Raw genomic sequence first — 18924 nt, 5'->3', positions numbered from 1 at the left:
CCAGCTTCCCTGGCTGCGTGGTATCAACACTGGCCTCTGGCGTGGGTCCACTCCGATCTTGGACAGGAGGTGGGGAGGAGTGGGCCTGGGAACATTTCTGGCAATCTCGTAATTAGGCACCTGTGAGAAGAGCTTTTGTTTTGCAAATTGTGTCAAAGATGCCCTTTACAACTCCAGGCCCAAGAGCAAGACCTCAAAAACAAAACAAAAAAAAAACCTGAGTTTAAATCTTGGCTCCCTTCCTCGGGGTCATGCCTTCCAGGCAAATATGGGCGTGGACTTCGAGGGCAGACGCGAGACTGTCTCGGTAGAAGACGGCAGTTGAGACAGCCTACCTTTCCAGTCTCTTGATAAGGGCTGGGAAGTCGAGTGGAAGAGGAAGGCCACAGCCACGATCTAACAGGAGGGCAGGAACCGGCTTGTTAAGGTTCAGTGGGTCTCAGGGATCCTCCATTTAGGACTCGGCCTCAGGGAGGTGGAAGGGGAGGCCTAAAAAACCACAGTCTCTGACGAGCTGTGGCTGCTGGTGGGGCATCCTCGGTAACAGAGCTGGGGGCCCCTGCAGCTTCTAGGCTGACTTTGTGGGATTGGCCACACCTCACAGGGCTTTGTAACTCCCACCGCCTCTTGGTTTGCAAATAAACTTCTTTCTCACCACGGGAGGTGGTGGAGGGGTTTCCCACCGTTTAAAACAAGCATAGCTTTAGCTACTGGGCTAACCTGATGGGGAGGCGGCAACCGGGTAAAAGACCTGAGGGCCTGCTGTAACGCCCCCAAACCGGTGGAGGGACCCATGGGCAGTCAGCCCTGATTTCCGCTAGTTGGGGGAAAGCCCCAGGGCTACCCAAAGTCAGGTTCTACTGGCCTCTCACCTAGGCTAATTTTGAATTAATTTCCAGAATCCTCCCGGCTCGCTCCACTTTGTGCGAGTCCACTGTTCTGTTAACAAAGCTCTCTTGCTTGTTTGGCGTCGAATTTCAGTAACACCCTGTAATGTTAATTCTCCCCCTCCCCCAAAGATAAATCCTAAAGCGCCCCCATTCATTCCTTCAGGAACGCAACAGATGTCTTTGAGGCCCGTTTTCTGCAGAGATTGGTTCACTAGGCCCAAGGGACCCCTGGCTTCAGCTATTGTTCAAGTTGTCATTGACGTCTCTAACTCCACTTTTAAGTCTCCCTCTCCCCCTTCCCAACTCCCTCCTCCGCAGTCTCGGGGCAGTTAGCCGGTCTGATCTCACCCAGCAGGAAAACAAAAACAAAACAAAAAACACCAAACCAAAGCAAAACAACCCGGGCCACTGAGCGAGACCAGTGCGCCCCGGCTTCCTGGGCTTGGAACAGAACCCCTCTTCGTGTTCGGGTCCTTTCCCGAGAGCAGCGAGCCCTAGGCGGCACACGCCTGTTCTCTGCGAGTCTAACCCTCTCTAGTCCCTGCAACTGCCTCTGAGCTTCTTGAGGGCGGCGAGTCCCCAGGAGTCCCGTCCCGCGGCACTTGGCAGAGGTGACGGCCGCCGTGCCCGGTGGCCCACGTGGGCGCGCTTGGCGGCGCGGGGCGGGGAAGGCCGTGGGTCCTCCCCGGAGCAGGGCGCGGGGGAGGAGCGGGGAGCCCCGGCGGCGAGGGGGCGGCGACAGCGCTGGGAAGGAGGCTGCACGCGGAGCTGCGTGAAACGTAGATTTGGGAGCGGGCGGGAGAGGAGCCGGGAGCGCGGCAGCACGGCCCTGGCCAGCCCTGCGAGGAGGCGATCGCAGGGGAGGAGGAGGAGCAGGAGGAGGAGGAGGGCTGCAGAGGCGGAGGGATCTGCTCACCAGAGCCAGCCAGGCCAGCAAAGTTTGGCTGGGGGTTGGACTTTCCTTCCCGGAGGCGGCACCCAAACAGCTACCCCGTGCGGAAACCCAAACTTTCTACTGCCACTCCGAGTCTCGCGGCCGCCGCCTCCGCCCCGCGCGCCCGGGGCCTGCCCGTCAATCCGTCGGTCCTCGTGGAGCTGCTCGGGCGCCGTAGTGCCCCTGATCCCCGCAGCTACAGCGCCGCGGCCCCGGCCCAGAAGCCGGGGCAAGTTCTCCAGAGTTAGACGCGAAGTTTCGGGCGCGGCGCGGGCCGAGCTGCCCCTGTGCGCCCCCGGCGTCCCCAGAGCGCCCAGTCCCGCCGGGGGCGCCGGTGACCCTCCCGTGCCAGCCATGTCGTCCATCCTGCCCTTCACCCCCCCGATCGTGAAGCGCCTGCTGGGCTGGAAGAAGGGCGAGCAGAATGGGCAGGAGGAGAAGTGGTGCGAAAAGGCGGTCAAGAGCTTGGTGAAGAAGCTCAAGAAGACCGGGCAGCTGGACGAGCTGGAGAAGGCCATCACCACGCAGAACGTGAACACCAAGTGCATTACCATCCCCAGGTGGGGGCCCGGAGCAGCGGGGGGCGCGCCGGCCCAGCCCCCTAGGGCGGCCTGGGTGGAGAGGGAGGGCGTGTGCGTGTGTGCGCGCGCGTTAATGTAGGGGACAGGCAGTGGGTGGAGGGACCCCCAAACAAAACCTTCGGATTTGCCCAGGCTCAGAGCCCAGGCTTCCATGCGGCACTCTGGCATCCAGACCTCAAAGATCGCTAGCCGCCTCCGGGCAGCAGGGGTGCTGCTGAGCTTGGCCCCCCACTCTCCGTGCTTTGGGCTCCAAGTAGAGGCCCCGCTTTGTTCGGCTCTGCCGGCCGAGCCCCTCCTCCGCCGCCGCCTCCCGCCCCGCGCTCGTGGAGGTGGTGGCGTGTGTCCCTTTCTTTTCTTCAGCTCTGTTCCCCCCACTTCTCTTCTTCGTCTACAGGAATGCAGTCGGTACAGCTGTGGGTGAGGAGCGGGAGCCCGTTGATTGACAGATTCCTTCTTCGCTCTTTCTTTGCCTTGGGATTAGCATTTTTATCGAGTATTTTTAGATTTGGTTGTGCCAGCCTCCCACCCCCTGTGCACGCATGCACGCACGCACTTAGTTGCAGAGCAAAGCACCGACTTTGAAGCGGGAGAAACAAGTGGCAGAAAGTAGGGGCATTCCCTCGTCTCACCCCACCCCTGCCTTGTTTGCCATCGTTTTAATAGAGAGTTTGCGGGTGCCGAGAACCGAGCAGGCAGCTCCAGACAGACAACAAAACACCCCAGAGCTGGCCTCCCATCGTCCCTGCATTCCTGTAGAGCCCTCTTTTCCCAAAACGCTTTGCCATCTGTCCTGACCTCCTTCCCATCGGGCTAGAGGAGTCCGGCGGGAGTTCACAGATGGCTGATGGAAGGGGTCAGTGACTTCACTCCCAGGCCCTCCCCAGAGCATAACCGCGCCTGGAAATTGGGGTGAGGGCACCTTAGCCTTCTGTCTCCACTTCTCAAGACACCTTTAAAGACTGATTTCAGAGGAGGGACAGGTGGGAATGTTTGGGGGTGGGGGTGGGGGTTTGTCCTAGGCTGCAGAGAAATGGAGAGGGGGCTCCCATGGCCTAAGACAGAGAGGTCATCGTCCTTCTGGGCCAGGGTGGCCTCCATCCTTGGCCACCTGCTCAAGGCAGCTGTGTATGTGCTCCAGCCCTGACAGTAAGGCACAAAGCAACATCTGTCCACAGGAACCCAGGGTCAGCCTTCCCTGAAAATAAACACCACATATGGTGGGAATGCCTGCTTAAAAAATAGTTAAAAAAAAAAAAAAAAACACAAAACCAACCCCCAAACCTGGGTGGGTGGATCCCATCAACAAAGGGGGAGGGAAGGCAGTCTGGGAAGAACACTTGGCCTGTGAGCCTCTGCCAGCTGGCTTTAGGGGAGGTGGTGGGGATGTGGTGGTCAGAGGCACCTGGGTTTTAGCTCCGGTTCCGGCTCTTCATTCTTCTTTAGCCTTTTGATGAAGTGGGATGGTTGAGTTGGTCTCTGTGAGATCCTGAGAAATGGCCTTTTCCTAATATGCCTGGGACCGATTGCTTTGTGATTTGAGCCCCCCTCGGAGTGATATCATTTATGAAACAGCTGTGCAGGGTGTTTCATAGTGTACAAGGCACTGTCAAACGGCCCGGCGAAGGCCGGGGAGAAGGCAGAGCTGGGAAACAGAAATGGCAACCAGGTCTAAATGATTTGGACTTTGAACCAGACGGAACTTCACAGGAGAGAGGGAAAACGTAAGGCTGGGTCTAGCATCCGCTTTTCTCCAGGCTCTTTTGAACCCTGGGAACCAGAAGCATCCTTATCCAGGGTGGGCGGTGGAGCTCCATCTGGAGGGTTCTCAGTTAATCTTTGGGCTGGGGGCCTCATAGAGGAGAAGCTGTTTTCCTTAGCCTGCATTTGCCTTCTGACCTTGCTTTCCCTTGCAGCCCTTCCCAGCCTGGGACAGTTGGAGGTTTGTGTGCTTCTGAGAGTTCAGGCTGACCACCCTCACACCACCTGGACCTTCTAGGGCTAGGTATCTTCAGTGTGTACCTAGAAGGTGGGGTGTGGAAGCAGGGTTTTGGTTGGTTGGTTCTTTGGTTGCACTGAGGATTGAACCTAAGGCTTCTGACGTGTTAGGCAAGCCCTCTGCTCCTGACCTACACACTCCTAGCTCTGGGATTGTTTTCTTTCCTCTCTTCTCAACTAGAGAGCCCCAGTTGCTTGGGTGGATCCAGACAAAGGTGGATTTCCATCCCTGGATTTTGTGCCCACGCCTCTGGGTCACGCTTTCTCCCTTGGCAACAGCTGCTGCTGTTTTGGCCATGGGCAAAAAGCTAAAGGCCATGGCTTGGGGAGGCGACTAGCTGGCTTCATACTAGTGCTCTCCCGGTGGCTGCTAAGCCCCAGGGTTGCGTGTTGCTTGTCACATTGCTGTCTTTGAGAACTAGGGCTTTGGAAAGTAGACAAAGGAAAGTGTGTGACTTAGTCACCCGCTTCGTGTGGGGCAGGAGGCGGGGACACTGGGTGCTTCAGCACATTCTGTCAAATCTGGAGCCCGGCTTTGACGACTCTCAGTCTGAGATACGGAGTGGACATCTTGAGCAGCAGAGGCACCATTTGGCTGTGGTCGCTGTCTGCCACATGCCGGGTTGGTTCCCCCAGCTTTAGGCGATTTGAATGATCCGGGGAGCTGGAGATACAGTCTGAAGAGATGAGGTGTAGGAATTTGGTCTTTCGCCACAGAGGGGAGAGCAGGGCATCTCAGATCTGACAGGCGTGGGGCAGAGCTTGGGTGAGTTCCACACCAGCAGTCCACTGCTTGAAAGCCTGAGAGGAGCCACAGGTGTCCTCCTCTCCAGTTCCTACACGGGTAGGTGAAGCATCTGCCTCTGAGAGCGCGCTCAGCAGCAGGGGCACCTTAGCCTCCTTTCCCACAAGCAACCACAGCTCACACTACGGTGTGTGGTCCATGGCTCAGTGAGTTGTTTCCAGCTGGACCACGCTAAAGGTATTGCTGGTTTAGAAAGTTATCTTAGGCTCTCTTACAACAGAGCATCAAGCCCAGAGAAAATTGGAGAAGTGAAGTAGGTCTCAGAGGGAGCATCTCCTACCTCTTTGTTCACCTCCTTTGTAGTGTGACCTCCTCCTGGGGCCCTCAGGAATGTTGCTCGGCTACCCTCAACTAGTGGAGAGAGGAAAAGTATCTCCACCTGTATCACAGCTTTCTCAGGCTTCTGCGGACAAACACCAAGGCTATAGATGATGCCCTGTAGGTCTCTGCACCTGAGGCCTCCACCCTCTGTAAACCCTCGGCAGGCAGCAAGCCTACTCCCAGCTGCCGTCCAGGCAGCTCATCCGATAGGGGCTGCAGGACACAGGGGAGCTAGCTGACTAGAGGGCTGACCCAAGTGTCACTTAGCATTCTCTGGTTGGGGGAAATTTGACCCTTGCAGCTTGAGGCTGGATGTTGGGACCCATACATGTTGCAGACAACATTTTACTCTCCATCTGTGATCAGGCCTTGTTTTTGTGTATGAAGTGATATTAACCAGACCCATGCCCTTTAGTCTCTGAGTCAGTGTTCTAAGTCCTCCTGGGGAAGGATGCAGAGATACATTTGAAAAGATTAGAGGGACTTTTGGAGAATGGTGAGGTGGGGTGGGGAAGATGCTTATGATAAATATTTTAAATGTGAAGCCACAGCAGTAGAATAGTAAACAGTGACAGCCACCTGTTTCCTCAGGGGAGGATAAACCTCAACCTCCCTAGAATTCAGGTTCTGGGTCTGCCATTTTCAAAATCATTTTTATTGTATTAATGTGTTTGTGTGTGGGGGAACCAGAAGACAGCTTGCAGGGGTTGGTTTTCTCCTTCCACTATGTGAGTTCCGTATATGGAGCTCAGGTCACCAGGCTTGGTGGCAACCATCTTTATTTCCTGAGACATCTCGCCAGTCCAGAACCTGCCTTTTACTACTTGAATGGGTTCGGGACCAGCAGGTTTCAGAGCCCTCCTGTCTGCACCTGTGAAATCGGGGTGAGAGGAGGGACCAGAAGAATTTGCAGATGTGCTGGGGAGATGTGTGTGTTTTGTCTTCTTTCCTTAGCACACATTGATGGGAACTTATTCAATCACGTATCAAGGGCCTTTCGAGATGGCAGTGCCTGAGGGGCACTTGTATTCCTGGAGCTCAGCCTTCCTACCCCAAGATGCAGGGCTCCCAGGGCGGCTGAGGGCTCCACAGTGTTCTGTGTTGGGAGCAGGTGTGTGTGTGTGCGTGTGTGTTGGGAAGTGATGCGTGTTGGAAAGCTGAAGTTGGGATCATGGTCTGAGGAGTCTGGACTGACTGCAGGAAGCCCGTGGGAACTGGTCTAGTCTTTATTATTAATGTCTATTTGTTGTACAAACTAGATTTCATTATGACATTTTCAAGTCTTGTATTTTGCTCATATTTATCTCCCATTACCCTCCCTGATCTCCTGTTCCCCACTGGTTTCCTTGTAGACCCTCTTCTCTTTCATCTCTTACTTACTTAAAAGAAGGAAAACTCTAGATTCTGCACATGAGAGAAAGTGTGCTATGTCTGTCTCAGTCTGGTGTTTGCCTAACATTGTGTGTGATCTTCAGTTCTACCCATTTCCCTTGAAGCACTTCGTGTGTGTGTGTGTGTGTGTGTGTGTGTGTGTGTGTGTGTGTGTTGGGACCCGAGGCCCTGTGTCTTGAATGACATCTTCATCTTCTGACTTTTGCCAAGCAGACAGATGCCGTGAATCTCTTACCTGTCACCTGCACAGCCGTGCTTGTGGGCTGAGTACTGCCTAAGACCCAAGTTTAAAGTGTTTTCTCTTTGAAGTAAAAGACAACTTAGTGTTGTAAACCTGAAATTCAGGTTTCCTTCCTGGGATCAGGGACTCTAGCAGGTGACTGTGAGTGCTTAGCCTTTCCTTTTGGTGCAACTTGGCTTTTCGTGTCCCTAAATGACACGCTAGCCACAGGATGTGAACCCCAGCTTCTGAAAAGACAATGGAACTTTTAGTAGGCCAGCTTTAAGCAGTCTTTGCAAGGATATAAACACTTGAAGCCACCTTGTTTATGTGCATGTGTGTATGCGCATGTCAGTGCAGTGTCCCCAGAGACCAGAAGGGGGCGTCACTCCTCTCCTCCAGATGGAGTTGCAGGCAGGGTGAGCCACCCAACCTGCTGGGAGCCTAACTCACATCTTCTGCCACAGCAGCTTGTTCTCGTAACCACCTAGCTATCTTTCCAGCCTCTGAAAATGTTTATGTTTGTGTGTGAGCGATGAGTGAGAATACCTGCATACCATAGCTCATGTGTGAAGCTCAGAGGACAACTTCCGGGAGCTTTCTCCTCTTACCAGGGGTTCCCAGGGGTTGAACTCAGGCCTTCAGGTACATGGCCAGAGAGTTTACCTGAGGAGCCATCTTGAAGGCCCTGGACATAAACATTTAAATGACCATTTCTATGATAGAAAAAAAAAAAAGATGAATGGAGCCATCATTTAGTTTTGATGAGAAATGCAAGAAGTTGATGAAAATGGAGAGAATTAGGTTTGAGCTTATCATGTCAGGAATCTAATTAAAATGAGTTTTTGAAAAATAAATATTGGCTTAATAATGTAAATTTGTGATTGCTGCTGTATTACAAAGGAAGTAAAATTAACACAATTTAATGGACTGAATGACTTAATTTCCACTCATTAATTTATTAGGAGATTTTAATGCTATTTTGTGCTCTGTACAGCAATTATTCTTCATGTGCCTCTTTGTGGAATAAATAGGACTGGGAAGGGCTTGCTCGTTTGAAATAAGATTTTATTGTGTTATGGTATTCCCCCTAGATCTTCAGCTTCTACAAGCCCCCTCTTAGAGTCAGATTCCCAAAGCAGCAGGGCCATGGGTAGCTAGTTAACTTCTGATCTTATCTCCTCTGCTGGACTGACTGATACATTAGCGGTCTTTCTTGATACCGCACAAATACTCCCACAAAAAGCAGCTGAAGGGAGGAAGGGCTTGTTTTGGCCCGCAGTTTCAGGGGATAATTCATCGTGGTGGGAAAGCCACTATGGAGGGGAAACAGGAGCTTGGAGTGGCTGATGACATGGCATCTACAGTCAGGAAGCAGAGAGAGCTGAATGCAGGGGCCCTCTTCGTTTCTCCCTTCTCTTTAGTCCAGGACACCTGATGCCCACAGTTAGAGTGGGTCCTCTCACCTCAGTGAACTCAACTGAGGAATTCCCTTACAGACACATCCAGAGGTTTGTTTCCATAGTGATTCCAAATCTCATCAACTTGACAATCAAGATTAACTGTGACAGCTGGTTAAAACCAAAAACAAGAAAATGGCCCCACTTGTTATCCCTAGTCCGTGTCTAATAGTGTTGTTTTGCTGGCTGGAAGGTTGCTCTTGGGGTAGGACCTGGAGGAAGGATCCTGCTGTGTATGTGGCCCAGGGAGGAACCTGAAGCTGGTGTGGGTTGGAGGGGACCAGCTTTTCCCCACAGTAGTTCCTAGAAACAGTAGTACGTTGCCATGGGGATCCTTTGTTTATGTATTGGTGCATGAGGTACCCATGTGCCCTGGCATGCATGGGTGTATCAGAGAACAGTTGGGAGAATCAGTTGTTTCCTTTTACCAAGTGGGACCTGGAGATCAAATTTGGGTTGTCGGGCTTGGTGACAAACGCCTTTGCTTCCTAAGATCTCTCCTCAGTCCAGGAGTGTGGTTCCTAGAACAGAGAAGATTCTAGAAGACCTTGTCCAGTTTATTGTTCTGTTTTCTTTCCGTGCACCTGCCAGGTGCTCATTCCCCGCACTGGGTGACAGGTACATGATAAGGAAGAAGGCCAGCTCCTTCCTTCCTGTCTGCAGCTTCCCATCTGCCAGCTGGTTAAATGTGGCTTCTTGGGAGTTGTAAGACCATTGTGTGTGTTTATCTTTAGCTAATTTGTAAATAGCCTTTGCTTGGTGCTAAGAAACCAATCCCCTCAAACTCTGAAATGTATTAACTCCTGACAAAGCTGACTCTGTGTGTGTGTGTGTGTGTGTGTGTGTGTGTGTGCTTGTGGGGGGGAGAGGAGAGAGAGAAAGCACACATTATTCTGTGTTGACTTAATTAACAGTGTGAGAAATAACATATCTGCAGGACAAGCGCCTCTGTCCTCTGTGGTGGATCTGAGCCCCTGCTGCCAACAGCTGCCTGCCACAGTAGCACACTGCTACACGATGTTTTGACAGAGAGACTCAGTTTAAACAGAAAACACAGTGGAAAGCCTATTAATGAAGAAGTTTGGCTAATTCTGGACCAGGCTGAAAGTTTGTTTAGCAGGCTGCATAAATGCTATCGAAGAAAACTTAAGGCACTTGGTCACAGGTTGTTTGGGAAGTGGGCATGGCAGGCACGGGTGGTTCTGGACCTTTCCCTTGATTTGCTGTGTTACCTGGGGCAGGTCACTCAATCTCTCTTGTTTCTCGTGTTCTGGGGCGGCAGGTTGTCTAGGTAAACAAGCTCTGGTGGAGGGATCTCAGGACTCTGATTTGATTTTTGTGTAAGCATCCTAGGAGTTTCTGAAGGCATTTTAGAATTGCGTTATCTTTGTGTTGTGTGTGGAGGAGTCACACGTGCCGTAGGTGCCGGAGTGGAGGTCGGAGGACCACTTACCGGTTCTCTACTCCTGTGCGGATTCCTGGAAGAACGAACTAGGTCGTCGTGCTTGGTGTTGTGCACCAGTTACCCACCGAGCCATCTCACTGGTCCTGTTTTAGAAGTTCTTTCTTTTGGCATACAACTAGTTCATTAATTGAATCATGAATCTTCTTTAATTATTATTCCAAGACTCTATTGGTCTGGTTCCAATTAATTTATAAAAGTGAAAAAAAAAGCTTTATAATTCAATCTTTAATTTTGGTTATCTTCTCTACTTGCCCTTCCTGGTTCCTTGCCACTTGGGTCTACATCGGTAAATCTGAACTACAAAGGCGTGTAAAAATACCCAACCCTAGCGTGAAGCCGGAGACTGCGTCTTCAGATGCAGTGCGCAGTTTGCCTGCCTTTGTTGCTATTTTTGGCTATTCTTGGAGCAGGAAGTTGACTTACACTAATGACCAGAGATGCCTAAAAAAGGTTAACGACAAGAGGTGGGCATTCTAGAAGATACCTGTGGAAATGTTTGCTCATGCCAGTGTTTACCCAGGAAGCTTTCTCTGTTTATTTTCCAGTGTCTGTACCCAGATAGACACTGCCCCCCCCCACACCATTGTGTGAGCATGGAGAGAGCAGGGAGGGTACAAATTTGAACCCCATCTAGGAAATGGAAAACGAGTTCCTCTGAGTTTGTTCCTTCTCTGTGTCCCAAGGCTTTCCCCACTCAGATCTGGCAAGTTCTCCGCGCTCTGCTGGGCTCTGCTGGGCGTTTGTTTGGGGCGAGTACTGTTTAGAAAGCAGCACACAGGTTTGCCTTGGAAACGCGCTAGCCTCTGCTTGCTCTCTCTGCCAGGCCTTGTATTGCCCATCGCGGAGGCAGTTTGTCGTGGCTTGGAGGGGCTCCTGTGTTGTTGTTGTTGTTGTTGTGTGTGTGTTTTAAAGCTTTTAACAATAGTAATGCTTTTTGGGTGTATGTTTTTTAAAGGTCTGTTTTGATGTTGTCACAGCTCAAAAATGCCAAAAGGCATTTTTTCCTTAAAAAATCACCTCTGGGCTGAACCCAAATGTGGAGTCATGGATCCAGAAAGAGCTCCCATCCCTTCCCTTTCCTTTCCTTTCCTTTCCTTTCCTTTCCTTTCCTTTTCTTTCTGTCTCCCCTGCCCCCACCCCCAGTTACAGAGTGCTGAGACCGAACGCTGGATCTCTCTCTGCTCCAAAGCCTCACGAGTGTAAATTCTTAGGTTGCCTGGGCTCTGACTGTAGAGGCCCCGCACCTCTCAAAGTATGATGGCGCTTTCTCTGTTTCCTAACGTTTGTCTTAAATCACCTGTGGAGCAGGAGAGGCAGCCAGAACGTTAAAAACAAAGCAGAGAAAAGGACAGCATAGAACCTAGTGGCCCTGGATGTACCTACTTCAACTTTCCCATTTGACAAGATGGGGAAAAAAGGACCACCAGCCTCACATGAAATAATGTCTAAGATAAGACGGGGCAAACACCCAGCCCATGTGTGTGGCTCACTGTGCCTCGTAGGTGCTCAGTAAATGCTCTCTTTCTTTTTCAAGAAGGAAATTTGGTGATGGCATCAGCAGGGGAACCTGGAGATCCCTGGTCTCAGAGGTCACCCTCGGGAAGAAATGGCAGTTCATGTACCCCTGTGCCTGTTCCCCTAGAGTGCCTAGCAGTGCCGGTTGTTGGCTTAGGCCTTGGTAGACTATTAGAAAAGTAGCTGATGTTCTTCAGCGACCCTCTCTTCCCCTCCCCCGTTCTCTACGGCGGTTTAAAGCATTGTTTGCCTGACTAAAAATAATAGCGTTGAAAACAAACTTCGATGAATCAGTGCTCCTGGGTGGGGGATGGGCGAGCTCCCCAAGCAGAGCCCTGTGACTCACAGGCTTGTCCCTGATAGCTGCCTGTAAGTGCATGATGTTTATTGTTGCTGGTGTTTTCTTGGGGGCAGGGCTGGAAGGCTGGCCTCCTGAAGTTTCACCTCAGCAGCTGACTTGGCTGTTACCAGAAGCTAGTGGCTCCAGAATGACCTGGACATGGGCCATGGGGCCTTTGACTGCATCTGAAGCAGTGGAGAAGGAACTCAGGCTTTAGCCAACCAGGTTCAGCTCTCCTGTTAGGCTCTTCCTCACGGGACAGAGCATCTGCCGTGCCAAGGGGCAGGCCTGGCCTGTGTCGTGCCTGAAGCTGCTCTCCCAGGTCCATCATCTAAGGGGCAGATCTACCACGGACAGCCCGTGTTCTGAGAGGCATGGACATGGGAGACAAGGTTCCAGGGACCTAGGTAAAGAATTGTCTGGAATATGAGATGTGGCATGGAACATAGCCATGGTGGACATGAGACATCTAAAGTGTAGGATATCTCCAGAGGAACCCAGGGCTAGCTCTCCTGGGTCTCCACGTTGGGGACTAAGGTGTCAGAGAGTCCTAAATTCCCACCTGGACCTCTGAGTTATGTTAAGGTGTTTCCCAAGATTGGATTGCCTGGACAGTCTGGTCTAGTTTGTTCCCTGTCCTGTCTCTTTGGAGGATGCTGTATAGCACACAGGCCCATCTGTGTTAGTAGCAGGCCTGTTAGTACCAGGTGATCAGTAAAATGGCCTTGATTAGGCCCATCCCACTGTGACAGGGACTATGGAGAAATCGCCAGGACTTGATTTTTCTCACCTGGAACCCAGGCTGAGGCGGGCAAAATGCTGCTCATGGCTCTGGTTGGCTTGAGAGCGAACAGGGAGCCTGGCTTCTAAGTGTGCATTTAATTTTAGAGAACTGACTTCGTGTTGGGCCTCACAGATCACAGAAATGAAATCCTGTCTGGGAACTGTCCAGAGGCCAAAAGGGACATAAGGACCAGTAAAACTACCGAGGGCCCTCGAGGGAAACAGTCTGTTTAAGGCCATAGAGTGCCATTTAGGAGCCCAGAGGGAGAGCAGCCATCCTCCGAGTACCAGAAGGTTTTGCAGAAGAGGTAAATGCTCTAGCTGGGCCTTCATGGATGTGTCCTGGGCATGGAGTTCAGGCCAGACAGCGTGGAGAGGGCCAGTGTCTGGGAAAGGCAGGGCAGCTCAGGGTGGCTAGAGCAAGGAAGTGGGAGTGGCCAGAGGAGTTGGGAAGGCTAGTGCCAAACACTTGGGTCAGCCAAGCTCGGCGCATCTGGGCCCTGCTCTGTAAAGTCCAGATTTTAGAGCAGAGGAATGGTGTGTGTCTAAAGCCACTGCCCGCCTGCTTTTCTTCCCAGGCCTCGAGGCCAGTAACAGCAGGTTTACTGCCCTAGTTATCCAGGTCAGAGACATAATCCTTACACCGCCATGTGGACAGCTCTAGGCTATGTCTGGAGCAGGTTGAAATAATGTTTTGCCCGTCAGTAGCAAAGACGCCTTGTTCAGCCAGGAGGCTCCAGAGTGAGCGTTCAGGTAATCAGCCATGACTCATGTCATGGGTTCCTTGGGAAATGAGGGGGAATGTTCCTGGGCTCTGTGGATGCCCAGGCTCCCTACACAAAAGCTGTAAGACAGGAGCACTGACCCTCTGTGGCTCCCTAGGCCTGGTGCGTAGCCTTTATGCTGACTGCCTCTGGCCGGTGTGCCACATTTTAATGGCTATCTAGTCCAGGTTTCCGATTCCAGAGCACACTGCAGCCAGCCAGTGTTGCTACACTCCCCAGTAGACTCAGAATGTTATCAGTGTATCAGAAACAGGCCCTGTCTCCTAATGAGTGTGTCTGATAAGCGAGGCCTGGTGGTGCCCATCTACAAGCCTGGTACTCAGGAGATCCAGGCCAACCTGGACTTCATAGGAAGGCCCTGGTTAAAAAAAAAAAAATGTGAGTGGGGGCGGTGAGATATTTCAGCTGGGGGGGGGGGGGGGGGGATGCTTGCTGCTAAGACTGACAACCTAAGTTGGACCTGAGTTCGATCCCTAGAACCTAGACAGCGGAGGGAGAGAGCCAACTTCTATCATCTGACCTCTCCTCTATACCTGTGCCTGCACACACACCCAAACACAAAATAAATACATTAAGCAAACAAAAAACAAGAGAGTAAAATACTTGTTTAAACAAGTGTTTCCCTTTATCACTAAGAAAAAACAGAAATCCCATCGCATATCTGGACAGTACATACAATTCACCTTATCGGTTGTGAGTCCCTTGCTATTGCTGCTAATCTGGGTTGATTAGTTTTGTCTTTTTTAGATAGCTTTTGTGTCCCTGGACTTTTTTTTTCCTTTTCTTTTTTTTTGGTGTGTGACATTGCTAGAAATCCAGGTGAGACCAAAGGCCACCCGTGACTGTGAGGTGCCCTGCGTTTGAATCTCAGATTCTCCGCGTAAGGTATTGGTAACTGTGTGCCAATGCCTCCCTGTCCTACTGAGCAGAGAGAGACAGGGCTTCTGCTGTAGGATTATGAAAGAGATTCGTGTACTCGGTGTGGAGCTATTTGCGAGAAGTAACATGTTAGGCCATGTCACCTCCCACAACTTTGTCATGCACAGTGCTCAGGTTTCCAAGTTCACACCCAGATTCTCATGGGGACCGCAGGGAACCACGAGCAGCGTGCACCTTGAAGAGAGTCTAAACTCAGGGCCTGTGGGCACCTGTGCCTTGGTCTTAGAGAGCAGCTGAGCTGTCGCTCTTGTTCCTGTCAGAGGATGGTTGGCTTGTTAGTGCAGGCCTCTGGTGTGTCTCGATCTCCGTGAGCTTATTCTGTTGTGTGGTGTACGGACATTGTGCAGGCTACGGCTGGCTGCCAGTATGAGGACTCGGCCACTTGCTCTCTTTGTCTCAGCACTCTGGATAAGCGAGTCCTGATGTTCACATAGGGGAGGCTGAGGCCTAGAGGGTCAGTGGCAGGATTTGGAGTTAGGGTGTCTGAGACTCGCCCCCTTGCGACTGCCATTTTCTTGTTGCTGTGATAGAAGCAGCATTAGGGAAGACTGTCGAGGGTGTTTGTGTCGAGGGTGTAGTCCACCGTGTGGAGAAGATAGGTGGCATGGGCAGCTTGGGCTGTGGTGGAGGAGCTTGCAGCTCAGCTTGTTGATGCCTTGGCGAACCAGGAAGCATGGTGCACAGCAGAAGCTGGGCCAGGCTGTTGTCCGCAAAGGCCCACTCTGCAGTGATCTCACCCACCAGCCAGGTCTATAACCTCTTCACACTGCACCCCAGCTGGGAAAAGGAGCAGGTGTCCAGACACAGGAGCCTGTAGGGACATGTCAGATCTAAGTAGTATCACTGCTGCTGTCTGCCCTCTATCCCACGGTCACCAAGGAGGAACATCCTATGCATCCTGATGGGAAAAGCCATAAGATTTTAGCATTGTTTGCAAATGAGAAAATCAAAGCCAGAGTCCTTAAGAAAGAAAAGGGATGGGCAGAAAATGGGTTTATGCATCCTTTTAGAATTGGGGTGATACATTAAACCACTTTGGATATTTTTTCTTTTTTTTTTTTTTAAAAAGTGATTTAAAATTTTTTTATTGTACGTGTATGGGTGTTTTGCCTGCATGATCTGTATATCAAATGCATTGCTGGTGCCTGCGGGTCAGACGAGGGCATCAGATCCCCTGGAACTGGATATGGTTGTGGGCCCCCATTGTGAGCACTGGGAACTGAACCTGTGTCCTCTGCAAGAGCAGCAAGTGCTCCCTAGGAGTTGAGTCATCTCTTTGGGCCCCTCTGGGTATTTCTAAGAGCATACTGTGGTTATGCCATTAATAATTACAGCCAGATAGTAGTTTTATCTGAGTGTGTGGCCATCCTGAGTTACACACCTCTGCACCAGTGACTGTGGTGTGGTACCCGACCACAGTCACTGGGAGAACCAGCCAGTTCCCATGCTATTGCTCAGAGTGACTCTAAAGTAATCAGGTGCTGCCTGGGGAAGGGACTGGTCTGAGGTCCTGAAGTGAGTAACTTGAGGTATTATGAAGCGGGCCCAGACCCCTAACCCAATGTGGTGAGGTCAGTGCTAGAGCAGGACTGGCTGAGTTAGGGTGGTACTGACTGGATGGAGGCAAGAGGAGGAAGGGGTGGGGTTTGGGAATTATAGAGAGGTCAGAAGTAGGGGTGTCTCTTACCAGGCCCTTTACAAACCCAGGGCTTTGTGCCACGAGGCCTCCTGCCCCTGGATGGCTGGCGTTCAGTGGTCTGGAGCAGAGTTGTCTATGGGGACACAGGGCATCTCTGCTCCATGTTATCTGAGCTTTAGAACTGTTTATTGGCTGGGACTGGCGGAAGTTTAGTGGCTCATCCTTCTGCTACAGATTTTTGGAAGGTGCCGAGGAAGGAATCAAAACAACACCAAGCTTGCCTTTTCTTTCTCTTTGAGTTCAGCACATGCACTGTTGCCAGGCTTGTGGGTCGAGCACGTGCCCAGAGTAATGGATGCCTGTGCCAGGGGAGCACTGTAGAGGGCAGGCAGCAGGAAAGCATGGCTTCCCCCCTCCTCTCCCTCCCCTCCCCCCCCCCCCCCCCCCCCCCCCCCCCCCCCCCCCCCCCCCCCCCCCCCCCCCCCCCCCCCCCCCCCCCCCCCCCCCCCCCCCCCCCCCCCCCCCCCCCCCCCCCGTCTGAGCTCACAGCCGAGGGGACAGGGGACAGTAATAGGATGAGAAAAACAAGATGTCGTCAACACTTGATTGGAGAATGTCAGTGAGTTCTGAGGTGTCCGTTATCTCCCTCAATGGATTTGGATTTTTCTTCTCGGTCACCTGCAGACACGTGTACGGAGCGAGCGGAGGCACAGAATAGTGACGACTTACGCTCCTTGGAGAATTGGCACGGGGAAGGGGCTAAACTGATAGGCGAATATTAAGCTGAGGTCCCTGGCGCTTGCTCTTAGAGCCTGTAGTTAGCCCAGGGCCCCCCCCCGCTCCCTCTGCGCCATCCCCCACTCTGCCATGCAGCCAGGCCTGCTGTATCAGGATGCTTTTGGCTGAAGCTGTCCTGAACCCCGTGAACAACTTCTGAGGTACAGTGCCTCATTGTCCCTTCCACACCGGCGTGAGGTTCAGTCCTCAGAAGGACTCGGGAGCTTTCGTCCTTCCACCCTACCTGCCATCCTCAGCTCACTGGCCTTGAATCGCATCCTCCTGTGGTTGGTTCACAGATGGACACAGCTGTTGAGAACATCATTTTCTTTAAACATGTTCAGCCCCAGGGGCCTCTCCCCAGGGGCCTCTATCCTGGAAAGAATCCAGAGGTGTCATTAAGCCTCTGTCATGTTGCATACAGTTAGTGGCAGCAACAGTGGATTGTCAACAAGCTTCTTGGATACACTGGGCACTTAGTGTGGCGTTAGGTACTTTTTTTTTTTTAAGACAGAGTTTCTCTGTTTAATGGTCCTGGCTGTCCTGGAACTCACTTTGTAGACCAGGCTGGACTTGAACTTGCAGAGATCTACCTGCCTCTGCCTCCAGAGCACTGGGATCAAAGGCATGCATGCACCAGGCCCGCTAAGAAGTACTACTACTACTGCTACTGCTACTGCTACTGCTACTTCTTCTTCTTTTTTATAATAATTTATTTATTTTTATTTTACATGCATTGGTGTTTTTGCTTGCATGCATGTCTGTGTGAGGGTGTCAGATCTTAGAGTTACATACATCTGAGAGCTGCCATGTGGGTGCTGGGAACCAAGCCAGGGCCCACTGGGAGAACAGGCAGTGCTCTCAATGGCTGAGCCGTCTCTCCAGCTCTCCACTAGGTACTTCTTAGTTAAAACTTGTTGACTCGTAGTCTCCTTGAGTGGACTCCCAGGCTCATCTGTGTGTGTGTGTGTGCTTCCTGTGGAACAGCACGGGCGAGAACTTAGGTACTTGGTCTCATCTCCTGTTTTTGCAGTCAAGGGGGAGATGCACTCTGGTACTCAGAGCACCTAGCAGGCAGCTGACGGCATCCTGAGCAGATCGAAGGCTTTAGTTGGGTCTTAGGAGACAAGACAGAAGGGAGGACCAGAGGGAGCTCTCACCTCTGAGGACTGTGCCCAGGGGCTCTGCTTTTTTTTTTGTGAGCCAAAGCCAGGTCCCCTAAGGCAGTTCAGATATCTGTCTTCACCTGTTGCTCTGCTTCTCCTTTTCCTCTGAGGGAAGATAAAGCCTGCCTTAGCATTTGCAGTGGGGGCAGGTACCGTGCCCAAACTCCTTCCCCAGGGAAGGAGTTGTCTAAAGGATCCTGAGGATTGGTTCCTGCTTCGGAGTCACTCACGGTTAGGCTAGCAGCGTCCCACGTGTCTCCAGCCTGCTCTGTGCCATCTCCTAAAAGCACACCTTTGGCGACGGAAACCTGTAAGTGTTGCATTGGTCAAAGCAGAGTTCCTGCCATCACACACAGCAGAGCCCTCTGTAGCAGAATGCCTCCAGTCTTTTCACAGTGGAGGTGGTCTCGAGGTCAGCTGCAAACAACCTGTCCCTGTCCCTAGCCTTCACCTTTTATTTTCCTATTGATCTAGGAGTTGTGATAAGTTGGGACCCCAGGGAGGATCTTAAAGCTAATTCAAGATGTTTCAAGATTGCCCCTCTTTTTCTTGCTTGACTGAGTCACTGTTTGGGCTCTCTCTCTCCCCGCTTGTGTGTGTGTGTGTGTGTGTGTGCAGTCGTGAGCGAGTGCTGTACTCTGCTACCGTCTGTATGCGCCTGTGGAGGCTGGGGCCTGGTATCTTCCTCTGTTGCTCTTTATTCTTTTGAGACACGGCCTCTTACTGGACCTGGACTTCACCAGGTCCCTTAATTGACTGACCTACCCCACCCTCCAAGATCCACCCGTTTCTACCTCCCAGCACAAGGATTACAGTTGTGCCACTGTGCCTGCGTCTTCGTGTGGATGGTGGGGATTTGAACTCATGCCCTCCTGCTTGTGCAACATACATCCCATCCACGGAGTCCTTTACGCCAG

The 18924-nt window shown here is 51.9% G+C and overlaps 1 protein-coding gene across 3 annotated transcripts in view; it reads left to right on the top strand.

The window, feature by feature from the left end:
- Positions 1-313: 313 nt before the first annotated feature.
- The window catches only part of Smad3 (SMAD family member 3), a 111347-nt gene continuing 92736 nt past the window's right edge, over positions 314-18924 (top strand). The window contains exon 1 of one of the 3 annotated variants that reach the window (XM_050151757.1): positions 314-427. Coding sequence is in view for 2 of the 3 variants with exons in the window: in XM_050151755.1 (XP_050007712.1) it covers positions 2179-2384 (206 nt within the window). In the remaining variant the exon portion in view is untranslated. Of the gene's footprint in view, positions 428-1558; positions 2385-18924 lie in introns of those variants that run through there. The other 2 variants (XM_050151755.1, XM_050151756.1) reach the window with 2 other exon arrangements.

The sequence above is a fragment of the Alexandromys fortis genome, unplaced genomic scaffold (assembly GCF_014885135.2).
Source record: "Alexandromys fortis isolate MF-2015 unplaced genomic scaffold, M_Fortis_MF-2015_v1.1 scaffold_70, whole genome shotgun sequence".
Lineage (NCBI taxonomy): Eukaryota > Metazoa > Chordata > Mammalia > Rodentia > Cricetidae > Alexandromys > Alexandromys fortis.
Note: the sequence above shows the minus strand (reverse complement) of the source record. Positions and strands in the feature narration are given on the sequence as shown.